The sequence below is a fragment of the Entelurus aequoreus genome, linkage group LG11 (genome assembly GCF_033978785.1).
Source record: "Entelurus aequoreus isolate RoL-2023_Sb linkage group LG11, RoL_Eaeq_v1.1, whole genome shotgun sequence".
Taxonomy (NCBI): Eukaryota; Metazoa; Chordata; class Actinopteri; order Syngnathiformes; family Syngnathidae; genus Entelurus; species Entelurus aequoreus.
In genome coordinates, this window is record NC_084741.1 from 47,479,394 (window position 1) to 47,505,436 (window position 26,043).

A 26,043-nucleotide genomic window follows, 5' to 3' on the forward strand; every position below is an offset into this window, starting at 1 on the left:
GAGCAAGACACTTCACCCTTGCTCCTGACATGGCAGCTCCCGCCATCAGTGTGTGAATGTGTGTGAATGGGTGAATGTGGAAATAGTGTCAAAGCGATTTGAGTTCCTTAAAAAAGGTAGAAGTGGACGGCGTGGTGAAGTTGGGAGAGTGGCCGTGCCAGCAATCTGAGGGTTACTGGTTCAATCCCCATCTTCTACCATCCTAGTCACGTCCTTTGTGTCCTTGAGCAAGACACTTCACCCTTGCTCCTGATGGGTCCTGGTTAGCGCTTTGCATGGCAGCTCCCGCCATCAGTGTGTGAATGTGTGTGTGAATGGGTGAATGTGGAAATAGTGTCAAAGCGCTTTGAGTTCCTTAAAAAAAAGGTAGAAAAGCGCTATACAAGTACAACCCATTTACCATTTACCATTTAGAAAAGCGCTATACAAGTACAACCCATTTACATTTGTCCCTCGCCACGTCGCACTTCAAAGTTTGCAGAGGTCAATAAATCCATCAATGTTTATTTATATAGACTGTTAAACGTATTTAGAAAGTTGTAAACAGGAATTTATGCTGTAGCTATGAAAATATTAAATATATAATTAGTAAATCCTACCTTGCGGGAATACATTTACCACAGCCAGGCCCAGAACCAATTAACAGCGATAAACAAGGGTTTACTGTATTACTTTTGGTAACCATGTAAAGATGTGCATTTACTATAAATAAATACACAAGAACAATAAACAAAAATACTGCAATTAAGGTCAGTCCAATATGTTAAATAGTCATGTGTTTATATTCCAGATAATTTTCAAAGTTCAATCAATCAATCAATCAATGTTTATTTATATAGCCCTAAATCACAAGTGTCTCAAAGGGCTGTACAAGCCACAACGACATCCTCGGTACAGAGCCCACATACGAGCAAGGAAAACTCACCCCAGTGGGACGTCAATGTGAATGACTATGAGAAACCTTGGAGAGGACCGCATATGTGGGTAACCCCCCCCCCCTCCCCCCTCTAGGGGAGACCGAAAGCAATGGATGTCGAGTGGGTCTGACATAATATTGTGAAAGTCCAACACATCAGCGAAAGTTAATATGAAAAAGTAAAGAAACAATAGGGTGATAGGTCAAAGGAACAGCAAAGTGTTCGATATCTCCTACCAGAGTGAAGCCAATTCAATACTGCTATGCTGCTTCTGTATTAATTTAAAAAAGTAAACAAACCACATCAAATGGGAAAAAAACAATGAAAAAACAAATGTTCTTAAGAAATTATGAGCCTGATTTACTAAGATGTAAATACCAGGCGCTAAAGGGGAACTGCACTTTTTTTGGAATTTTGCCTATCGTTTACAATCTTTATGAGAGACATGACAATGGATGTTATTTATTTATTAGCATTTTAAATATTAAATAAATGCGATCAAAGGTTTGCTTACAATGGAGCCTATGAAGCCCTTGAAAAAACACCCAAACACCTCCATCGGGATTTTATATACATGATGTAAGTATGTATGTAATGTAGTAAAAGGTCACATTTATAATAATATCTAATATTTACGTATTTTGATAATTTTAAGCATATGCGGCGCCTTCATTTCAAAAACTCATCACGCATCAAGTTTGCTTTTTTCTTCTTTATCACTGATAAACAAACATAATAAAATCTCACTTACTCTAAAATGTCTGCTGTCATTAGGATGCCGACTACTGGGATGTTCATATATTCCCATTTAAATTAAGAATAACTCATAATCCTCAAAAAGAAACTGGGTGGAGCGGGGGGTTGGTCTAAACGTATTTTTGTGTCTTTCTTGCCATTTCCGTGCCCTAAATGTCTGTCAAAGTGTACCAACTTGTCGGATTGCCTACTCAGACTTCTTCTGTCCAGGTGAGATGCATGATTTATATTCTACAATAAACTTCCAGGGAGCAAGGAAGCGAGAAAGCAGCAGACACCTCAATGATGTAAACATAGGGACACACAGCAGTGATCACGGCACCACTATAAATAGTTTGTCCGCGTCAGAACATATAACAACAATATCACTAATACTTGGTTAATATTCAAGTCACAAAATGTAAATAGAGTATTGTTGGCGGATTCTGAATGGTTATCTATTGGATTTCATGGGCGAAATAGTGAACCTTCCATTGGCTTTACTGTAAGCGGACTTCTATTTACGTTTCATTAATATTTACAATGTTTTTTTATTTATTTATCCGTTGTCATATATTTCACAATAATTGTGAACAGTAGGCAAAATAAAATTTAAAAAAGTGCAGTAGCCTTTAAAACAACGTGTACAAACAAAAAAAATGTGAGTACTATTAGTGGCTGTGTGGCATGTGATACTGCGTGTACAATTGAAAATTGATGCAGAACGCCTTGTTTAAATGAGGATTTGCCAGTACACTACAGGGCATCACCATGGAGACACTCGATTATTCATTGCACATTCATCATATCATGCTCCTACTTGTGCCGTTTCTTCAAACATGCACCACTTTTTATGGGCATTTTAGAAACAGTCATGTTCTGCATCTACATTGAAACAACTTGAGTATTGAGAATTTATGTGCTCAAGACGCAAAAAATGCATACTTCAAGAAGTGTTTTTCATATAGGAGATATGTTAATAATATATATTCTATGTGAAAAAACTAACACCAATAAAAAAAAAATCACAATAGGACACCAAACCGCATCAATTAAATTTGTTTTAATCAGCCCCTTAAATCTCCTAACTTGACTCTCACCAGATCCTTGTAGTTTGCTGAGCTCCACACAAGGATCTGGGTTTGAGAGCAGTGCAAACTCCTTCAAGATAGCAAAAAGGGATGAACCAATCAGGATCGCCGGGCGGGATTTCATAAATTTGACATAGCGCCGAAGCGGCTGTTTGATTCAAACAACAATGGCTGCACGCAGCGAGGAGTCGTGTGCTGACATTGATTCTGCTATTGCAACTGTTTTGTCGAATCTATCAAATATTAATTATTCAAAAGATGAACAGATAACTTTTCGCTCTGTCGTTATCCAATATGTCGGCTTTCTGTTTTGGATTTCCCAGCGTCACTCTCATTAGCATCACGGGTTGATTTCGATGTGAGTGGTTGAAGTAGCACGTCATTCAAGATAACGGACAAGTGGTTTATCCAATCACATACAATGATTTTTTTACAAGGCCCCGCCTTCTGAAATACATCTCCAATTGAGAAGTCCCAGATCCTTGTGTGGAGCTCAGCGAACTACAAGGATCTGGCGAGAGTCAGGTTATAAATCACCCAGCATGCACCTATAAAATTATAAAAGGATGTTGCTGAATAGACAAAAACATTTTGGGGGTAAAATATTTTGACACAAACACGCCCTGTTGGAAGGAGGATTCTCGTTTGTCCATCGTCTGTCTTTACACTGATCCTGCAGCTGTTTTGTGGAACTGTCAGTTTGCATGTACTTTTCCTACGTGCTAAATAAATACACTAATTTAGGTGCCACAATCACTTTCTAGTTTAGTAAATCAGACTGCGTGTGCTAAATAAATATATTTGCATTTTCTCCTCCCAGATTTGTGGGCGTTCTGACGATCAGCATATATTTTGCACATGAATGAAGACAGCGTTGCAAAATGGACTGCACATCGTTTAGAATCTACTTTGCACACGCTTAGTAGATCAGCTTTGCATGTGCTTTCAAGTTTGCACATATTTTAGTACATACAAACCTTTAATAAATCAGGCCCTATATTTTTATATTTTTGGCTACAGTATAAACGTAAGTAGTACGGCCGTTTAAGAAAAATACGGACGTAAATCTGTCACAATTCTGGCGTTCAAAGCGATGCTAAATTAGTAATTATCTCTTTGTGGTTTGGAATGGACACGGCTGCGATACCGCTATACCGAACTAAAACTATCACAATGGACATTTTAATGCACCGCAGAATAAAAGTTTAGCAGAAACAAAGTATAATTAAAGTATCTATGTGGTCATTCAATCCATCAGAGTAGAACAAGCAAACACCTGCAAAACACGACGATCACGTTGATGATCAGCTACTGAGGTGACAGGTAGCCATAATCATGAATACCCTCCTGCCCATGGTGGTTGTGTCTCTAAACAACCACATAGAGTGTGTATGCCAGGGACAGGCCCTGATTTTGACTAATAAAGTTAAAGTTAAAGTACCAATGATTGTCACACACACACTAGGTGTGGCGAAATTATTCTCTGCATTTGACCCATCACCCTTGATTACCCCCTGGGAGGTGAGGGGAGCAGTGAGCAGCAGTGGAGGCTGCGCCCGGGAATCATTTTTGCTGATTTAACCCCCAATTCCAACCCTTGATGCTGAGTGCCAAGCAGGGAGGTAATGGGTCCCATTTTTATAGTCTTTGGTATGACTCGGCCGGGGTTTGAATTCACAACCTACCGATCTCAGGGCGGACACTCTAACCACTAGGCCACTGATACTAATACTCATTGCCTCTGCACTTAAATTGCAATCGTTTAACAATGCAACCATAGTCTTTGTCATAATTCTATATGAACAGTTGTCATGTTGGCTCTATATCCACAGTTAAAGGCAAAGAGGTTTAATGGTCTATGCATTCACCGTAGTTGATTTGATGTGGATGCTTTATTTATCCACAACGTGTGTGTGGTTTGTGTAGACATGCATATGCCTAACTCCAGATGTCAATATTTCCGTTTGCACTGAAGTCACATTGGCAGATTTAGAAGACCTGATTAGGAACTGAGGATATTTGACTGTATGTTTTTTTTTGCTGCTACAGTATGACCCAAATATTACCAACATATTATATCCCACTTGGGAGTAAACAAATCTGAATTGTGTCACTTGAATTATGCAGGGTAAAACCAGCCTAAAAGTCTGAGCATGTGCTCCTTCCTTTGTACACAGGAAAATGAATGTATGCGGATAAAAATCCTTGGGGATTGTTACTACTGTGTATCTGGATTGCCAGAATCTCTCCCAAACCATGCCAAGAACTGTGTCAAGATGGGCTTGGACATGTGTGAGGCCATCAAGTAAGTAAACAGCAATCTATGTTGGTCTATGTTAAAGTTCCTCAAACTTTTTGACTCGGTGACCACATTGGGTTAAAAGAATTGCCGGACTATAAGTCACAGTTTTTTTCATAGTTTGGCCGATTTCATCGGATTTAGCGATTAGGAGTGACAGATTTTTTGGTAAACCTATAGCATGTTCTATATGTTATAGTTATTTGAATGACTCTTACCATAATATGTTACGTTAACATACCAGGCACGTTCTCAGTTGGTTATTTATGCGTCATATAACGTACACTTATTCAGCCTGTTGTTCACTATTCTTTATTTATTTTAAATTGCCTTTCAAATGTCTATTCTTGGTGTTGTAAAGTAAAGTAAATCTGTACAGCAGATATACACATCAACAATATGATTTGCCTGAGTGGCTGGACAGGACAGATTAAAAAAAAAAAAACAATATGTTGGTTTATTTTTTTAACTTGGGACTTCCCAAGTTAAAAAAGTTAGTGCCTGCGGGCAGTAGTTTGGGAACCCCTGGTCTATGTGGAAATGTGTCTTGCGTACCGTTTTAATTTTGACTATTAACAACTAATACGCAAACTATATTCTACATGTGTGAAAACATGGATGGATAAATGGATGGAAAGCAATGCCCGTAAGTATTGAATGTCGAATATAACATTTAAATCACACTTTTCTAGCTAAATATTTTGAATATTTAGCTTACTTTTCTCACATATTGCTTTTCTCAGATTTAGCTCACTTTTCTCACATCCAGCAATTTTTCTTCACATTTGAGGTAAAATTTAATTGTGAATATAATTGTTAACTCTTAATATTTAATATACATGTTAAATCCAAACGCTAAATCCAAATATTAAATGTTGGATATGAATCTTAAATCTTCAATGTAAATACAAATCTGAATGTTAAGTCTAAATGCTGAATATGAATCTAAATGTTGTCTTGAAAATGTTTTGCCAATTTATGTTGGTCTATGTTAAGGGTCCTCAAACTTTTTGACTCGGTGACCACATTGGGTTAAAAGAATTGCCGGTGGCCTGGCTATCTGCTGTACGTGTATGTGTGTATATATGTATGTATGTATATATATATATATATATACCGTATATATATACACCATATTTTTCGGACTATAAGTCACAGTTTTTTTCATAGTTTGGCCGGGGGTGCAACTCATACCAAGGAGCGTCTTATGTGTGAAATTATTAACACATTACCGTAAAATATCAAATAATATTATTTAGCTCATTCACCTAAGAGACTAGACATATAAGATTTCATCGGATTTAGCGATTAGGAGTGACAGATTTTTTGGTAAACCTATAGCATGTTCTATATGTTATAGTTATTTGAATGACTCTTACCATAATATGTTACGTTAACATACCAGGCACGTTCTCAGTTGGTTATTTATGCGTCATATAACGTACACTTATTCAGCCTGTTGTTCACTATTCTTTATTTATTTTAAATTGCCTTTCAAATGTCTATTCTTGGTGATGGGTTTTATCAAATACATTTCCCCAAAAAATGCGACTTATACTCCAGTGCGACTTATATATGTTTTTTTTCCTTCTTTATTATGCATTTTCGGACGGTGCGACTTATATTCTGGAGCGACTTATACTCGGAAAAATATGGTTATATATATATATATATATATATATATATATATATATATATATATATATATATATATATATATATATATATATATATATATATATATATATATATATATATATATATATATATATGAGCATCCGCCCGAATGGGATAGGGTCCAGCCACCCCCCGCGACCCCGAGAGGGACAAGTGGTAGGAAATGGATGGATGGATATACACTATATTGCCAAAAGTATTTGGCCACCCATCCAAATGATCAGAATCAGGTGTCTTAATCACTTGGCCCGGCCACAGGTGTATAAAATCAATCACTTAGGCATGGAGACTGTTTCTACAAACATTTGTGAAAGAATGGGCCGCTCTCAGGAGCTCAGTGATTTCCAGTGTGGATAGGTTTCCAACTGTGCAACAAATACAGTCGAGAAATGTCCTCGCTTCTAAATATTCCAAAGTCAACTGTCGGCTTTATTATAAGAAAATGGAAGAGTTTGGGAACAACAGCAACTCAACCCTTAGTTCCAGTGAAAGGAACTTGGAATGCTCCAGGATACCAAAACATTTTGGACAATTCCATGCTCCCAACCTTGTGGGAACAGTTTGGAGCGGGCCCCTTCCTCTTCCAACATGACTGTGCACCAGTGCACAAAGTGAAGTGAATTATTTTTATATAGCGCTTTTCTCAAGTGACTCAAAGCACTTTACATTGTGAAACCCAATATCTAAGTTACATTTTTAAACCAGTGTGGGTGGCACTGAGAGCAGGTGGGTAAAGTGTCCTGCCCTAGGACACAACGGAAGTGACTAGGATGGCGGAAGCGGGGATCGAACCTGCAACCCTGAAGTTGCTGGCACGGCCGCTCTACCAACCGAGCTATACAGCCCCAAAGCAAGGTCCATAAAGACATGGATGACAGAGTCTGGTGTGGATGAACTTGACTGGTCTGCACAGAGTCCTGACCTGAACCCGATAAAACACCTTTGGGATGAATTAGAACGGAGACTGAGAGCCAGGCCTTCTCGACCAACATCAGTTTGTGACCTCACCAATGCGCTTTTGGTAGAATGGTCGAAAATTCCTTCAAACACACTCCGCAACCTTGTGGACAGCCTTCCCAGAAGAGTTGAAGCTGTAATAGCTGCAAAAAGTGGACCGACATCATATTGAACCCTATGGGTTAGGAATGGGATGGCACTTCAAGTTCATATGTGAGTCAAGGCAGGTGGCCAAATACTTTTGGCAATACAGTGTATATACATATAAATATATGTCTTGTCCTCATAATTTCACTTTCTATTTTCTTTTTTTCGTATCCCCTTGTGCTCTGGTCCAGCTGCGCCAAACACAAAAAAAATCCAAACATTTAATAAAGTCAAATAGAAATGACGCAACAAGAGAAGTATCCCACACTTATAAATGCTATGATAAATGGGTTATACTTGTATAGCGCTTTTCTACCTTCAAGGTACTCAAAGCGCTTTGACAGTATTTCCACATTCACCCATTCACACACACATTCACACACTGATGGAGGGAGCTGCCATGCAAGGCGCTAACCAGCAGCCATCAGGAGCAAGGGTGAAGTGTCTTGCCCAAGGACACAACGGACATGACTAGGATGGTAGAAGTAAAGTAAATCTGTACAGCAGATATACACATCAACAATATGATTTGCCTGAGTGGCTGGACAGGACAGATTAAAAAAAACAAAAACAATATGTTGGTTTATTTTTTTAACTTGGGACTTCCCCCGGCCTGCGGGCAGTAGTTTGGGAACCCCTGGTCTATGTGGAAATGTGTCTTGCGTACCGTTTTAATTTTGACTATTAACAACTAATACGCAAACTATATTCTACATGTGTGAAAACACATGTAAATGGATGGATAAATGGATGGAAAGCAGTGCCTGTAAGTATTGAATGTCGAATACAACATTTAAATCACACTTTTCTAGCTAAATATTTTGAATATTTAGCTTACTTTTCTCACATATTGCTTTTCTCAGATTTAGCTCACTTTTCTCACATCCAGCAATTTTTCTTCACATTTGAGGTAAAATTTAATTGTGAATATAATTTTGAACTCTTAATATTTAATATACATGTTAAATCCAAACGCTAAATCCAAATCTTAAATGTTGGATATGAATCTTAAATCTTCAATGTAAATACAAATCTGAATGTTAAGTCTAAATGCTGAATATGAATCTAAATGTTGTCTTGCAAATGTTTTGCCAAGAGTAAAGCTGAATATTTAGAAAATATGCAAATATTCCACCATCCCCACGCCTCTCAGTACACAAAGACACGCACACATCCGTGACAGCTGGTGCTGTAAATGGTGTGTGCAGTTTTCAGTGATTACGAGCAAAGCATAATAGAGGATTAATGACAGAATGACGACAATAACTGTGCATTTTTTTGAAATGTTGATCTCCAAATGTTTAGCTCCATTGTGTGTTGCACAGAGACATGAAAGAAGTTGAAAACAAGGAGATCAAACCGATGTGAGGACTTTGGTTCCGCATCAGACATAATAAATGGGGCAGAGTAAAAGTATTCTCCTTACATGTCTATCTTGGTGCATAAATACATGTTTGTATGTGTATCATTTTGCGGCGCTGTTAGTTCATGGTATCAATGTATTAACATTAATTTTTTGGAAAAAAACGCGTTATCTTGCTCACCTGTTACTTTATTTCTGTTCTAAACAATATTTGTTCGGTGGCCTTGTGGACTAAATGGTAAAAACAAGAGTACAGTATGAAGTCATCATTTGCCCACGGGTGTGTTGCGCTCTGGGAGGCGCGGGATCAGTGGGAGATTAGCATATTTTCTAAATATTTAGCTTTGCAAATATTTAGCTTGGCAAGACATTTAGATTTAAACATTGAGGTTTAACATTTACTATTAGTTTTAGATTCAACATTATATTTTGGATGCAAGATTTAGATTTTAATTTCACATGTATAATTAAGTTTTTTATTTAACATTGAGATTCACCATTAATATTCAACATTTTGACATAGATGTAACATTTATATTTAGATTTAACATTTAATTTAAGGTAGGAAAAGTGAGCTCAATATTCAAAATGTATCTGACAGAAAATCATGACTTAATTTGTATATTTGGCACCCCATAATCAAGCAAAAAGCTCTCAGGAGGATTTACAGAGACATAATACAAAAACCTCACATGAAGCTTTGTGCTAACAAAACACTAGCTGGCAGTGGCAAACTGTACATTTCCCACCTAGGCCTTAAGTGATGTCTTATTTAGTCCCACTTTAATAAAGAGTCCAGGGGCGTTACTAGCGTTTAAGGACAGGGGGGCTTAGCCCCCAGGAGATGCAGGATGCGAGCGAACGTAGCGCACAAGCACAAAACTTCACAAACGGCTAACAAAGACTTAGAAATTATTCATTGCTATTATTATTATTTCAGTCGGTTTATTTTCAATCTGTGTTCAGTACAACAACAAACATGGGTTTGTGACATTTTGTTTACAGCATCAACAAGAAACAATTACTTGCATGATCCTTCAAGATACACTGAAACACAATGAAAGTCATGGCATTAGCCTCTATGTTATTCATTCACAACATAGAGACTACTGCCACAACTTTCGCTCACAATACAATAATTGTTTGTTCCCAAATATTTTGAAGTTGCACAGATTACATTTTGGGCACATATGTGACTAAAATGGTTGTAAATTCAAGCCCTGGAAATATTACTTAATTACTTGAATTAAAGTAATATCTGGATCGGGATGATTTGGCTTGTATATAATATATTTATATATATATATATATATATATATATATATATATATATATATATATATATATATATATATATATATATATTATGGCAAGCCGTTAAGGAAATTAAATATATATGGAAGTCTGAATAGAAATGAGAAACGTTTATATATACTGTAAATAAGAAAGACTTAGAGTCCGTCTGCTGATCTGAAAAAGAGCCAAAGCTGTCAAAGAGCTGAGGGACCATCTTCAAAGTGCAATGCTGAAACAAATAATGCAAACAATAAAATGTAACTTCCAGGGCTTGAGATCAATGTAGTCCCGTCGTCCCGGGGACGGTAAAAAAAATGCACGGGACGAAATGAAATGCTCCCAGGGACGATGGCTTTTAACCATTATTTTTCTTTTTCTTTTTATGTATTTATTTATTTTACATTTTATATTAAATGTGTTGGTTTTTCCACCCTCTGAAAATCCCATGAAATGTTTAACAAGCCATCCTATAATAATACAACAGCTATTAATGTAACAATACAATAAAACAAATATAGTTAATGATGTTGTTTTCATTATTTTAACAATAGGCTAATGTATATTACTTTATATAGATTCTACAAGAAACACAAAACTTAAAAACTAAATTATTTACAATTGCAGACACAAGGTTCTTGTTCTGCAGTGCTGTGTGCTAATGTGCTTCGTACACCTGCAGGACCGCAAGCAAGGTCGCAGAGAAAATGCGGACTGGATTTTGAGTGATGTGGGCATTTTCTATATGAACAAGTGGAATGGATTGGATACCGACGCACTAAAGGGGCTCTCTACCTTACACTATGAAGTGAGGGGAAACTGAGTGAATAATGACAGGTTATATAATTGTTTATTTAAACTCATATTCGGGCCACTTTATAATGAATATGTTGGCATGTATTTGTTAAAAAAATAAAAAATATTTTTTATTTTTTTTATTTTTAACACCAAATTATTTAGGGGGGCTTAAGAACATTTTAGGGGGGCTTGAGCCCCCCTAAAATAGGCTTAACAACGCCAATGATAAGGACCCCTCAAAATACCATAACTTATGTCACCACATGACCACGGCTGGAGAAATGCTATACAGAAACACACTTGTGCACTACTGCGCATTGGATCACCTCAACAGTGTACAAAACAGGCTATATTTCGGCACATTTAAAAATCAATGAACCTGCATCAGCATTTAAAACATACCTTACATGGTACTGTCAAAATTAAAATAATTGTAAAGAACATATTAATGTGGAAAAATAAATAAATAAAATATTTGAACTTTTTCTTTGTGAGTTAAATAAGTGAGAACTGATAATTTTTCTGTTGGCCGGGTGTGGATCCGGTATTCGCAAATTACAACTTGTGATTGGATTCTCACTTGGGAGTGACAAGTAAAAATCCAATCACAGTCACGTTTAGTGTAAGGCTACCTAGATGGGCTACTGTCAACAACTCGTCATCTGATTGGCTATCGCAACTGTCTATCAACTGTCTATCAACTGTCTATCCGGCAGAATTCATACAGCGCTGGCAACAAGCTAGCTGAATTCTGATTGGATTGGATTCTAACGTAAAAACAAGCAACACTGGAACCTAATAAGACATGAAGAGAATATGATGAATACTTTATGGAAAGTAGATTAAAATTTACTTTTATTAATATATGATCATGATTTATGTTAGGCCAGCAGAGAAAGGCACACCACTGCTATTTGGCCATGGAAATGCGTAATTGCCAGACTTTCAAAGTAATGAGGGTATTCTCATTCATATACTAGTGAGTCTTTATTGTGTATATATAACTTCACATTTGAACTGGTTATGACACTACTAAGGAAACATTTTTTTGGGTTGGAAAGGTCAGTAAAACCACTAGCCAGTTTGACAGAAGTAAGCCCCATTTTAAGTCAATAAATCAATAATATATAAATAAATAATATAACTTGATGATAATAACTCATGGAATCCAGAAAGATACCAGATATGTTTCATCCAATGCAAACACAGCAAAGACAGTGCTGCTGTATTTAATGAGCAGTTAATTCATAAACTCTGATCACTTATCAGATTCAGTTCGCTTCGTTTAAAGATCCCTTCCACAATCCTGAGATAAACGGTCACAAATACAATATGTCTACAAAGCCTGCAAATAGGTTCTGTGTGAAAAATAACTGAAATGATTGATTATATTTGGTTGTGTGCTTGATTCAGTTGCTGTCTTTTCTAGATGGATAGTTTGGATGTTGATTTTTTTCCCTCCTGCTCCACAGTTCTAAGTGTGGTTTTGATGCATGACAGGAAAGTGCGCGATGCCACAGGGGTTGACATCAATATGCGTGTTGGCGTGCATTCAGGGAACGTTCTGTGTGGTGTGATTGGACTTCAGAAATGGCAGTATGATGTCTGGTCACACGATGTCACGCTGGCTAATCATATGGAAGCGGGAGGCGTGCCTGGGTGAGTAAAGTCATCGGAGAAAATCAAAAGATCTGCTTGTATATTACATCGGTGCCTTCTTTTAGCCTATGTTTGTGATGCAGTTTAACCTTGAAATTAGTAATCTGATAATAATCGATCAAACTCATTGCCAGTGCTTATCCATCTGTGATCGCAATTCAAAAAAATCCCCCAAAAGCAAAATCAAAAACAGAATCCCTTGATATAGGATGATATACTATATTGTAATTATATTATTATTGCTGTCAAAGTTAACGCAATAATAACAAGTTACCAAAAAGTTTTTTGTTGTTGTGTGATTATTGTGCGTCTTGTGTGATCCACAGTCCGCCTGATGTTAAATTGAAAGAAACATATCAATTGAAGTTAAGTTTAACCTCGAAGCCCTGGCAGGTCGCTTTCTCTAAAAGAACAAAGTTATTTCCATCTGTTGTCGCTGTGAGTTATCACCGGAGTTCCGAGCTGCTAGCAGCAGCAGAGTTGCCAAGGCAACGTAAAACAAGCAACTTCATATGAAATATGATACGAAAAGTGATAGCAAAGTAGCAGTTAGTGAAGTAAATGTTAATAACAGAAATGAGAATGAACATTATTGCATTACAAATGGAGCAATACAAATACCAATAGAAATAACACTATTGATAGTGTATAATAACAATAATTATCTCTATTTTCAACAATACAATTGTTCAAATGCAACAATGCATATATGTAATGATAACTTGAATTACAAAAGAAAGCAGAGAAATGTAGGGAACAAAAAAGAAGCGAACTGTATTAACCTTGTAGATTGTTATACAAACAGTATTAAGCATTGTTTTACCCAGTTTTCCGTAGGGGAACAATGTTAATATATATGTGATGAAACGTTATTATATGCATGACTGTATGAATGCATATGTGCTTGTATATGTACAGTATGTGTATATGTTTGTACAGTGAATGTGCGTGTGGATGTATGTACCGTGAGTGTGTATGTATGTACTGTATTTGTGTATGTATGTGGGGCCTAGGTATCTATGTGTGTGGGTAAGTACCGATGTGTGCGCATATGTATGTAATAATGAATGAATATACGTATGTGTGTATATACTCTACGTACTAATAATTGTGTGTATGTGAGTATGTATGTGAATTTGTATGTACAATATATTTGCCTCCCAGTGTGTGCGAGAGCCATAGTGTGGCCCCAGCCACCCAGAGAGCCCAACCCAAACCAGCAAGTGCGGTGCCCAGGGAACAAGGGACCACCTGCCCCATGCTTGTTTTTGAACGTGTGATTGCTTATTTGGGCTTCTTTTTGTTAACCCCACAATAAAGCAAAACATGACTGCGCTGGTAGGTGTGTGTGTGTGTGTGTTGAGCCGTTAAAAAAGCATGTTTAATAAAAATTTGCATAAATACAACTAATTGTCGAGTCCAATGATAGGTGTACCTTTTAATGAGGTACATCTATTAAATATATATTATAATATATTTGTGATTTATCGTAATTAATTATGAGTTAACTATAGACAAAACATGATTAATCGCAATTACATATGGTAATAGTTTCACAGCCCCTTTATGTAAATATTTCACATTAGGAGAACGAAAGAGCACAAAAGGACGGAATTAGACCCCCAGGTAGAAAATGTCTTGAGTTTGTGTTTGTGTGTGTGTGTATGTTTGTTTGTGACCATTTTGTGTTGCACTGTTAATAAAAGCATACTGTAATGTTTAAAAAACAAACATTTGTATAAATCAAATAATTATCCAGTCCATGTTAGGTGTACATTTTAAAAAGGTACGCTTATTAAAGATTAAAAAAAAAATTATATTCGCAATTAATTGTGATTAATTATGAGATAGCTATAGACAAATTAATCATGATTAAATATGTTAATCGTTTTACAGCCTTATTTTTAAAAAAAAAATCATATATATTTCAAAACGGGAGAGGAGAGAGCATTTTAGGACTCAATTAGTCCCCAGTTGGTAAATGTTGTGTCTTGTGTCTTCATTTTGTGTTGAGCTGTCAAAAAAAAAATGGTTCAGTCCCATGTTAGGTGTACATTTTCATAAGATACACTTACTGTTTAAAAACTTATATATGCCATTATTCGTTATTAATTATAAGTTAACTATAGACAAAACGTGATTTGATATTTTAATAGTTTGACAGCTATAATCAAAATGTATATATATATATCTATATATATATATATATATATATATATATATATATATATATATATCTATCTATATATATATATATATATATATATATATATATATATATATATATATATATATATATATATATATATATATATTATATATATATATATATATACATATATAGATATAGATATATATATAGATAGATATATATATATATATATATAATGGAGAAAAAAGCTTAGTTACCTATGGACACAATCTGATTAAATATTCTAACTGATTGACAGCCCTAACTCTTGTATATAGAGTATTTTAAAATTTTGGACACACTGGATGTTTCACTGTGTCTGGATCTGGTCACTGCTTACAGAGGAACATAATAAATTGAATTTTATTATTCACAAAAAACTGGATCAATTGGTAATTTTCAAATGATTTATTCTTAGGCGAGTGCACATCACTTCAGTCACACTAGAGCACTTAAATGGTGCCTACAAGGTAGAAGATGGGGATGGACAAGAGAGAGATCCATATCTGAAAGAACATGGAGTCATCACATATCTGGTTATTAACCCAAAGGTAATGAAGCATGTTTTTAATAAGAGTTTGTTAACGATGGAACTAAAATGCTGACTGTGTCCAGGTGGAGCGGCGCAGTCCGCAGCATCACTACAGGCCCAGACATACTCTGGATGGAGCAAAGATGAGAGCCTCTGTTAGGATGACCCGTTATCTGGAATCCTGGGGTGCAGCCAAGCCTTTTGCCAACCTGCACCACAGGGACAGCATGACCAACGAGAATGGAAAGATCAACACAGCTGTGTGTAACATTCACTACATTTACAATGTATTTGTTGCCATTTGAAGTGATGGGCAAGCTTGTAATTTCTCATCTCCGTTGTCTGTTTAGGACGTGCCAATGGGACAGTATCATTTCCAGAGGAGATCAGAAAGGCATGTTTTTTACTTCACTGCTCCAGGATCTTTTACTTTGACTCGATTATCCCTTCCCCATGACAGTACTGTGAAAGGCAACACAATTTCTAATAACTCATGACTTCTGCTGCCTGCTTTGATATGCATGACGAATCTTGAGTCAAATTAAAATATTCTGTCTCTTTCCACACTTGTTAAAAGGACAAAGTCTCAGAAGAAACGGTTTGAGGAGGAGCTTAATGAAAGAATGATCAGAACCTTTGATGGCATAAATTCACAAAAGTAAGGAAAATAGTATGAATACTTTATTGTTTTATCATTGCTGTTGTAATGTTTGGAAACTATCCTAATTATATCCAAATTGACTGGATTTATGCAGGCAGTGGCTCAAGTCTGAGGACATCAAAAGAATATCATTGTTCTTTCACAACAAGTCCTTGGAAAAGGAGGTAAGGAGCAGTACTGGTCGTTACAAGAACATTATGAAACCTTGTTTCGATCAGTATTCTGGAACCTTTTTGGCTGAGAGAGCCATGAAACCCACATATTTGAAAATGTACAGTATTTCCATGAGAGTTATGATTTTTTTAACACTGAATACAACTAAGTGTATGCCTTTTTAAGACAAATAATTTTAGAGTATAATGAGTCTGGTGCTGCATTGTTTTGCTGATGGTTTGTAGTCTGGTTGATACTTGGTGATGTTAAGGTTCAAGCAGACGTTGAAGCGTCCATCCGTTAAACATGATTGTAGGTTGGGTTTGATATGTTTCAGATGTGAGAATGTTTTAGGGTGTTAAGATTTATCTGCCAGCTAGATGCAGTCATCTAAAGAACCACATCTGGCTCGCGGTTCCCTACCCCAGCTGTAAATTAACATTGCTTTTGTGTTTTTTTCTGGATGTTTTGTACACTTGTGTCTCTTTTTTGTCTATTTAGTACAGAACAACAATCTTGCCAGCCTTCAAATATTATGTCACCTGCGCCTGTCTCATCTTTTCCTGCATTTTCATTGTGCAGATTCTTGTCTTGCCAAAGTAAGTATATTTCTTATGTTGTATACAGAAAAATATTGTTGTCAACTCATTTTCTTGACCTTTTAGAGGTACCATATCTGTAATGATTTTGATTGACATTTAAAGCACTTTTTTGTGGTCTATAGCAGGGATTCTTAACCTTTTTGACCTCAGGGCACACTTTTCCAGTACAGAGGGGACCATGGCCCGCTAAAATATTAACATTGAATTAGTAATCTTACTCTACATTTCAATCATATTCAATAATTATATCTGACTTACTCACGGTTTAACAGGTTAACAACCTTGTCCATATAAAACCATGTGTTGATTAAAATAGTATTATTTATTTAACACAGGATGGATGGATGGATGTTATGTGTACAGGAGGAAGGAGACAGCACAGACAACAGGGATGCCGTATTAGCTCTCTTTATTTATATATATAAACAATATACAGTATATAAATAAGAAATATTAATATCCAAAATCCAAAAGTGTATGGTGTGACTATGTGCGTGAATTAACTGTTGTGTGTTACCGGTAGTGCTGCGCGAGAGGCGCGGAAGTCCAATAGGGGTGAGGCAGGCTCGTCGGGGCAATAGCGAGGCGTCAAAAATCTGTGTCCAGGCAAGAGGTCGAGATCCAAGATGTAGCCAGGGAACCAAAGGGAACGCGGGGAGACGACACACAGCTCGTGACGTGGGAACGAAGGCAGGCTGCAGAGAGGCAGCAAGGAGGACACGAGACAATGAACACGACGGGGGACAAAACACAGAGAGCAAAGAGTGCACATAGAGCTTGATGTATCGGCTTACTGTGCTGAACAGGAAACTACGTTTTGGTGCGGGATAGCAAGTTGTACCGGCTTATGAAGGCAGGTCTCATCATCAGCTTCAGGTGTGTTGATTGCCGGCGATTGATTGCAGCTGCTTGCTGCAGCCGGAATGGCACGCGCCAGGCATGCTCCTGGAGGTGCGCCCAGCGCAGCGCACACATGAATGCGCACATCACCGGACCGTGACAGTACCCACCTCCTATGGACAGATTCCAGATTTCCTAAAACTGGAACCAGAAGAACACAGAGATCAAGAGTCAAGGGAGGGTGAAGGGGAGAACTGGTGGTGGGTCGCCGGCCCAAGTGTCCCCGAATCCACCGAGGACAACCCTGGTAGCCGGCGACCAAGGAACGGCCACCGTCTTGGCCTTCGGGAAGGCGGACGCGAGTGGCGCCAGAACCACAGCAGTCTACGAGTTCCACGTCTCTGTCCTGGGCATCGCTGCTGTTGGCACAAAAAGCGTCTATGCAATGGCCACAGAGGGTGCCGCGTGTGGGTGCCTGATGGCCGCCTGTGCGGCCGGCCAGCCGTAGGTCGCGGGGGCGACGATACTGGAGACGATGAGGATGGCGGCGCTGTGGAAAGGTCCGCCAGAGACGAGGAGGAGGATGTCGTCGGAGTCCGAGACGAGGACGACGATGTCGTCGGAGCTAGAAACGAGGAGGACGATGTCATCGGAGTCAGAGACGAGGAGGACGATGTCGTCAGAGTCAAAGACGAGGAGTACGATGTCGTCAGAGCCAGAGATGAAGCAGCTGGCTGAGGAGCTGGCCATGGTGCTGGCATGGAGACCAGTCTGGGTGCTGGTACGGCAACCAGTCTGGGTGCTGGTACGGGAACCAGTCTGGGTGCTGGTACGGGAACCAGTCTGGGTGCTGGTACGGGGACTAGTCTGGATGCTGGTACGGTAACCAGTCTGGGTGCTGGTACGGTAACCAGTCTGGGTGCTGGTACGGGGACCAGTCTGGGTGCTGGTATGGGGACCAGTCTGGGTGCTTGTAAGGGGACCAGTCTGGGATCGGGTGCTGGTTCAGGGACCAGTCTTGGAGCGGGTGCTGGTTCGGGGACCAGTCTTGGAGCAGGTGCTGGTTCGGAAACCAGTCTTGGAGCGGGTGCTGGTTTGGAGACCAGTCTTGGAGCGGGTGCTGCTTCGGGGACCAGTCTTGGAGCAGGTCCTGGTTTGGAGACCAGTCTTGGAGCGGGTGCTGGTACGGGGACCAGCCTTGGAGCTGGTGCCGGTTCGGAGACCAGCGTAGAAGCAGGTGCTAGTACGGGGACCATCCAAAAGTGTATGGTGTGACTATGTGTGTGAATTAACTGTTGTGTGTTACCGGGCGAGGCAGACTCGTAGGTCCGTGAGCACAGGCAGGGAGTCGGGGCAATAGCGAGGCGTCAAAAGTCTGTGGCCAGGCGGGAGGTCGCGATCCAAGATGCAGCCAGGGAACCAAAGGGAACGCGGGGAGTCTACACAGCTTGTGACGTGGGAACGAAGGCAGGCTGCAGAGAGGCGACAAGGAGGACACGAGACAATGAACAAGACGGGGGAGAAAACACAGAGAGCAAAAAGTGCGCATAGAGCTTGACGTATCGGCTTACTGTACTGAACAGGAAACTACGTTCTGGCGCGGGATAGCAGGTTGTGCCGGCTTATGAAGGCAGGTCTCATCATCAGCTTCAGGTGTGTTGATTGCCGGCGATTGATTGCAGCTGCTTGCTGCAGCCAGACTGGCACGCGCCTGGCGTGCTCCTGGAGGTGCGCCCAGCGCAGCGCACACATTAATGCGCACTGACGTGTGCCCGGACCGTGACAATTAGCCTTAGGCTTAGGTCAGGCTGATTTGAAAAAAATGTAAAGTACTAACCAAATATACTCCATAAGAAGGGACTTACAAATAACTGATTAAAACTAAATTCACATACAATTATTTTGTGCTAAAACAAATAAACTATATCAATAATGAATATGTTTCTTATCTAAATTGCCACATTATTCATATTTTTTTCACTTAGGAACTTCTCCATGACTTCAGCTCTAGACTTCTTCTGTTTGTTTGAGATTGTCATTAGTGCCATAAATGGTGGAAAAGTGTTCTTGCGGCCAGTACAGGTCACAGCTGAGGAACAGATATTATTTGGTGGCCCTCCAGAGGGTGCTTGCGGCCCAACAATGGGCCCTGGCTGTATCATTAGGAAGCACTGGGCTAGATAATATGTATTAGATATGCTTTTGTGTAAATTTTGCCAACATTTTGTTCCACTGTCTGTTTTTTAAGTCGGTCTGCAAGATATTTTTCCATGGAGATGTTCACAGATTGCAAATGAAACCACGGCCCGCCCTCTCCAAAAGTATCAGAATCAATCTTTTCAAAATATATATCTTGAAGGAAAACGTCAACACTATTTTATTTTCAGAAAAGATCGTAAATAAACTTTATAAACATTAGATTCACCTGGTCACAACATTAGGTACACTTGCACATGCTACAATTATGATTAAGAGTTCTATAAAAAAAAGCTGTTTTTACCAGCATTTATGTCACTGCGTGTCGCACACAGGTGTTGTTGTGTGCATGCCTTTATTAGCTCAAAATAGTACTATACATATACATGTACCTTTTTTTGTGTTTTTTTAAACCAAAATGTAATGTTGCTGTCTTTTTCCGCGGATGTTCAGCAGCTAATCCCATTTCGTAGTGGCCCAAATGTCCTGGACAAATTAACACGGAAGTATACATAGTATTTGTTTTGTAGATATACATCAGGCGGGAAGGCATGAAAGGAGAAGTAATATACAGAAGCTCCAGCAGCAGCAGTCTCGCTCAGCAAAGAGGGAGGAGGATTGCCGACACAGCATGTCCAAGAATGACCACACAATTACGTCCACCTCACTGTGACGTTACACCATAGCTATCTAAAAAAAAAAAAAATACTCCAAAACCCCACGAACAGAGACACCCAAAATTGTGTGCAAGCTCACGCAGAAATGCATGAACCGTATGATTATGATACGACTCTTTAGCATTGTTTAACACTAGTGTCTAACATCGTCTAACATTGTGGTCTTTTGAATACATTTGTTATTTTATTTTCTTTAAAAAGATTAAAAGACTACTTTTTTTTTCCAGGACTGCAATCTTGGGGATATCCTTTGGTATGGCATTCTTTATCCTTTCCCTGATTGTCTTCGTATGTTTCATCGGACACTTCCTGGTGAGTGGCGTATAAAGGTTATTTCTAACCGCTGTCCATCTGCATATTCTATTAATTGGACACTTCTGTACTTAATTCTCATCACACTTTAGCATCGCAAATGCCCTCGGGTCAGTTTGAAAATCCTGTAATTGTCTAAATGGTGTAACTGCCACTCTGGTGTAACCTTGAGGCCAAAACTAACCCTAGAAGATTTAACGAGGCCACTTTCTTTGGGAGCTTGTACAAGCTACGGATTTTGTTTGTGCTTTTGAGGGAGACAATCTCACCTTGCTAAGTAGCGCACCATGCATATAAATCAACAGCCTTTTAAAAGGTGCTGTTTGCAGCAGATACCGCTTCCTGTTAAAACCGTGTTAGTTACCTCCCGCTAATACACATGCACGCAGTAGAAGGACAACATTATGTTACAAAAGCAATGTTTTGAAAAGCATATTATTTCACTCAATGTACAGGGTTTGTGTACTTTTTAATCAGTGGTTTTCCATTACTTCTCCAAAATGTTTTACTGAATTTTCAAGACCAAAACAAATAATTTTATCTCAGTGGTACCACCGAAAACTCATTATTGTTAAACATAAGTGGGCGTGTTGCGAGTGATATACTAAGACTGCGTGTACAACTGATAAGAAGTGCAAAAGCGGCACAGATTTCCTATTTACATGAGGTTTTTGAATGTACTACGGGCATTCGGTGCGCATGGAAACACTACATTCATGTTATCATGCTCTCCAACTTGTTGTCGAACAAACAGCACACATCTATATTTTATTCTACAATATGTAATCACAGTCTACAAACAAAATAAACTACTTTTAGCGCACTGTCAGCGCATTCTGCAGGGAGGCGTTGGACCATCACAACACCAGATTGCATTCATGTGTCTGGAATGATCCAAACGCAAGAAAATGCACGCTGCAAGGAGATGTAATACAATAGTACATTTCCTGAATTAAAAAACAAATGCCATTAAAAAATAAAAAATAAAAATAAAAAATCGTCAGCAGACACCAAAATGCATCATTTGGTTTGGTTTTAATCAGCCCGTTAAGTCGGCCAGCAGCTATAAGATTATGCAATTATATTGCTGAATAAATGATAACTGATGTGTCAATTTTTTTATTTATTCCTTACAGTCCAAATATGTTGACACAAACACGTAAGATGATGGATTTTCGATATGTACAGGTGTCTTTGCAGCGCAATCCCCTCTTTTCCCACAGCCGAAGATTGCAGACGTGCTAAATAAAGACGCACAATAGCGCCCCAGAACAGTAATAGTCTTGAAAAATCACATTGCACATGCTTATATTTATACATATATATATATATATATATATATATATATATATATATATATATATATATATATATATATATATATATATATATATATATATATATATATTATATTTGCATCTTCTCCAAGCAACTGTGGCTACAATTTTGTGCTTATAACCTCTTCAAGTGACAAACCAGCGCTGCCCTGCCCATATTTGCAATGGCAAATATTTTACTTTACAGCTTGCATTTCAGGTCAGTGTCTTTTGCCAGCCACAATATGTATTAATCCTTAAAAAGCCATGTATTATTGAAGATGCACTTCGTTGGCATTTTATAATCCTCGTCACTTCGCTAATAGATGTAACTCGCTAGTGGGCATGCAGGCAGTTACCCTCGAATGTCCACACGGACTAGACTGAATACATATTTCCCACCACCAAAATACAACGGCCCGTAGCAATTTACATCTCACTATGACACATTTATAATGCTTGGATTAATAAAGCTCTAGATATATATCCATTACTTTTCCAAAACTTTGGAAAAATTATTATTTCCCATAACTTTTTCAGGACCTGGAAAAATCATTTAAAAATGTCGTGACTTCCAGGTTTTTCATGCTGTACGAACGCTGAATAAGTTAACCATAACATCTGTTTTTAAATCTTTCCATTCTTAAAGATGCTTATCGCGCAGGACATTCTTTATTTATTAACAGCCATGACTGCCGTTTTATTGAAGCCAAACGGCAATTTTTACAAAGCTACTTTGTGACCAATTAAAACATGTACTGTATTGGTTAAATTTGTTTCTTAAACACTATTGGTAACATTGGCTGACCTTCTAATTTTTTTTGTGAAAAAATAATGCATTTTGCGATAACTACTAACTATTTACACATTTTAATTAGGTGTACGGTCACAATGTAATGAGATTCACTTGCAGAGCTACATCAAATATAAAAATGTTTCATTTTTTATTTTAATTATCTTTTCATTTTTCCATACAGTCAGCCCTTGCCACTTCAGGCTTCAAATATTGGTCCTAAATTTAGCCTTTCCAAGCATAAAAATGGCTAAAAAATAAACAAAACAAAAAATTGCTAATATATATATATATATATATATATATATATATATATATATATATATATATATATATATATATATATATATATATATATATATATATATATATATATATATATATATATATATATATATATATATATATATATATATATATATATGTATATATATATATATATATATATATATGAAGTGGCATAAAACACTGAAAGTGATTGTTCCTATAACCCCTTTGTTTCAAATGTTTGTTCCACTTGTGGCGCGGGCATCTTGTCTGACTCACACCATACACAGCCTTCCTTGTCACGTATTCTTCCTTTTCCCGCTTTCCATCCACTAATTCAAACTGATCCAGCAGCGCAATTGAAGATTGTTTTATTTACAATAATCAAGTAACAGAATATTTGGGAAACAAAATAAATTGTAGCTTATATAAAGCTGAGGTCTACAGACAGGTGAGGTCTACAGACAGGTGAGGTCAAAGACGGTATGCTGGTGCCCGACTGTCAATCACGCGCCCAGCGCACTCCTGCCCCTTATAGGCCTGCGTGGGAACTTTTCACCACCTGCAAACGGTGCACACTGACATACACAAATCAATCACTCAAAAATAACAATATAAACATAGATTCAAGTATGGCTCTCTATTTGGCTCCTACACACCGGCCCCTGATTGATCTTTACAGACTCAATCACATTCATTAATTTAATGCAAAAAAAAGGAGCCTATTCCATAATAAACAAACAAAAGGCAAAGCCTTGAGAGAAAATAAAGTATATACATTACGTCCCTTGTGCGTGTCTTGTGGTCTGGTCTCCATGACTGACCAGTCAGCCCTCAGCCTCCAGGACGCGGCACAGCTTGGTGATAGGCCTTTCGATGACTGAAGTCTTTGTTTGGAGCTTGACTGACCGGACCAGGCCTCCTCCATCTGGCCGAGTCTCCAGTATTCTGCCCAATGGCCAGGAGCCCCGTGGGGCTGTGGGGTCGACCACCAGGACCACATCTCCTGGCTGCAGGTTGTTCCTCACTTGGGTCCATTTCTGTCTTTCCTGCAGAAGCGCCAGATACTCCCTTGTCCATCTGTGCCAGAAAAGGTCAGCCATATACTGGACCTGTTTCCAGCGGCGCCTGGCGTAGAGATCCCTTTTCTCGAAGGTGCCAGGGGGAATGATGGGTTGAGTTTTTAGAAGGAGAATGTGGTTTGGGGTCAGCGGCTCTAAGTCCTGTGGATCTGGGGAGACTGTGGAGAGGGGACGACTGTTGAGGATTGCCTCTGCCTCGCAAAAGATGGTGTGCAGGCCCTCATCATCAATGATTTGTTGGTGGAGAGTAGAGTTGAGTACCTGTCTGACAGACCTGATGAGCCTCTCCCAGACTCCACCGTGGTGGGAGGCTGCGGGTGGATTGAATGTCCACTGAATTCCCTCAGAGAGAAGGGAGCCTTGGATTTTCCGGTCATCTAGTGAACTCAGGGCCTTTTTGAGCTCAGCTTGAGCTCCCACCAGGTTAGTGCCATTGTCGGATCGAATGTGCTTAACTTGTCCTCTCCTACAGACAAACCTCCTTATAGCATGGATGCATGAGTCAGTATCTAGTGTGTAGGCTACCTCCAAATGCACCGCTCTACTGCTCATACAGGTAAAGAGGGCCCCATACCTTTTGACTAGGCTCCTCCCTCTTTTAACTGTGATTGGGCCAAAGTAGTCTAACCCGACATAAGTAAAGGGAGGGAGGTCAGGGAGGATTCTCTCTTGGGGTAAACTTGCCATTTTTTGCTCTCCTGTTTTTCCTCTCACACGTCGACACACAACACACTTTGAAATCACCTTTCTGGCTGCGGAGTTTCCCTTTACCACCCAGTATTTCTTTCGGAGCTCAGAAAGTATGTGGTTCCTACCACTGTGTCCAGTGTGTTCGTGAATGTGTCTCAGGATGAGAGTTGAGATATGAGCATCTTTGGGGAGGATACAGGGGTGCTTGGCTTCCTCAGGCATTGCAGATCTATGCAACCTACCCCCTACCCTTAACATGCCTTCATCTAGCATGGGATCTAACCTGCTGATGTTGCTGCTCTTACGAACACTAGATGAAGCCGTTTTGAGTGTTGCCATCTCCACAGGAAATGATTGTCTTTGGACATGGATGATCACTGACTTTTCGGCCTGCGAGACATCTTCCACTGTGAGGCGCTGTCCACCAAGTGTGGACCTGAAAGTTTTAAGTTCCTTGTTCACGTTGTAGCTGTGTGAACGGGTGGCAGTTTGACCTGAGAGGAGTTCCTTTTTCCTTTTAGCAAGCAAGCTTAGAATGTTCTTCATCTTCAGATACCATGCCACTGCTCTAAGGAGCTTTTTCCAGTTTGAAAAGGAGGAAAGCAGCTGGTTTGTGGGGGTTTCAGTGTTTACCACTGTAGTGAAGACAGTAGTGTTCTTTCTGACTTCTGGGTCATCCTGTAACACTGACTTGGAGCCCCATGCTTCCTGTGCAGGCCAACTTTCCTCTGCTTTCCATAAGAAGTCAGGAGCATGTATCCATCTCCTTTGCTGCATGAACCTGCCAGTACTCAG

The 26,043-nt window shown here is 38.9% G+C and overlaps 2 protein-coding genes across 4 annotated transcripts in view; one reads left to right on the forward strand and one right to left on the reverse strand.

The window, feature by feature from the left end:
• The window catches only part of LOC133660183 (adenylate cyclase type 2-like), an 83,829-nt gene extending 62,528 nt beyond the window's left edge, over positions 1-21,301 (forward strand). Inside the window, exons 8-16 of the mRNA XM_062063419.1 lie at positions 4,921-5,048; positions 12,778-12,936; positions 15,546-15,678; positions 15,743-15,919; positions 16,010-16,053; positions 16,237-16,317; positions 16,415-16,484; positions 16,975-17,072; positions 21,016-21,301. Of these exons, the coding sequence (XP_061919403.1) occupies positions 4,921-5,048; positions 12,778-12,936; positions 15,546-15,678; positions 15,743-15,919; positions 16,010-16,053; positions 16,237-16,317; positions 16,415-16,484; positions 16,975-17,072; positions 21,016-21,115 (990 nt within the window). The 3' untranslated portion in view covers positions 21,116-21,301. The remainder of the gene's footprint in view (positions 1-4,920; positions 5,049-12,777; positions 12,937-15,545; positions 15,679-15,742; positions 15,920-16,009; positions 16,054-16,236; positions 16,318-16,414; positions 16,485-16,974; positions 17,073-21,015) is intronic.
• A 2,639-nt stretch (positions 21,302-23,940) lies between these two features.
• LOC133660184 (uncharacterized) lies at positions 23,941-25,163 on the reverse strand. 3 transcript variants are annotated; one of them, XM_062063422.1, is made up of 3 exons: positions 24,833-25,163; positions 24,589-24,716; positions 23,941-24,525 (listed from the first exon to the last, which is right to left on the reverse strand). In XM_062063422.1, the coding sequence occupies exons 1-3, from the start codon at positions 25,108-25,110 to the stop codon at positions 24,311-24,313; spliced, it is 621 nt and encodes a 206-aa protein (XP_061919406.1). In that variant the 5' UTR covers positions 25,111-25,163; the 3' UTR covers positions 23,941-24,310. The 3 variants fall into 3 exon arrangements, with proteins under 3 accessions (XP_061919406.1, XP_061919407.1, XP_061919404.1); XM_062063423.1 differs by having other exon boundaries at positions 23,941-24,716; XM_062063420.1 differs by having other exon boundaries at positions 24,589-25,163.
• Between the last annotated feature and the right edge of the window lie 880 nt (positions 25,164-26,043).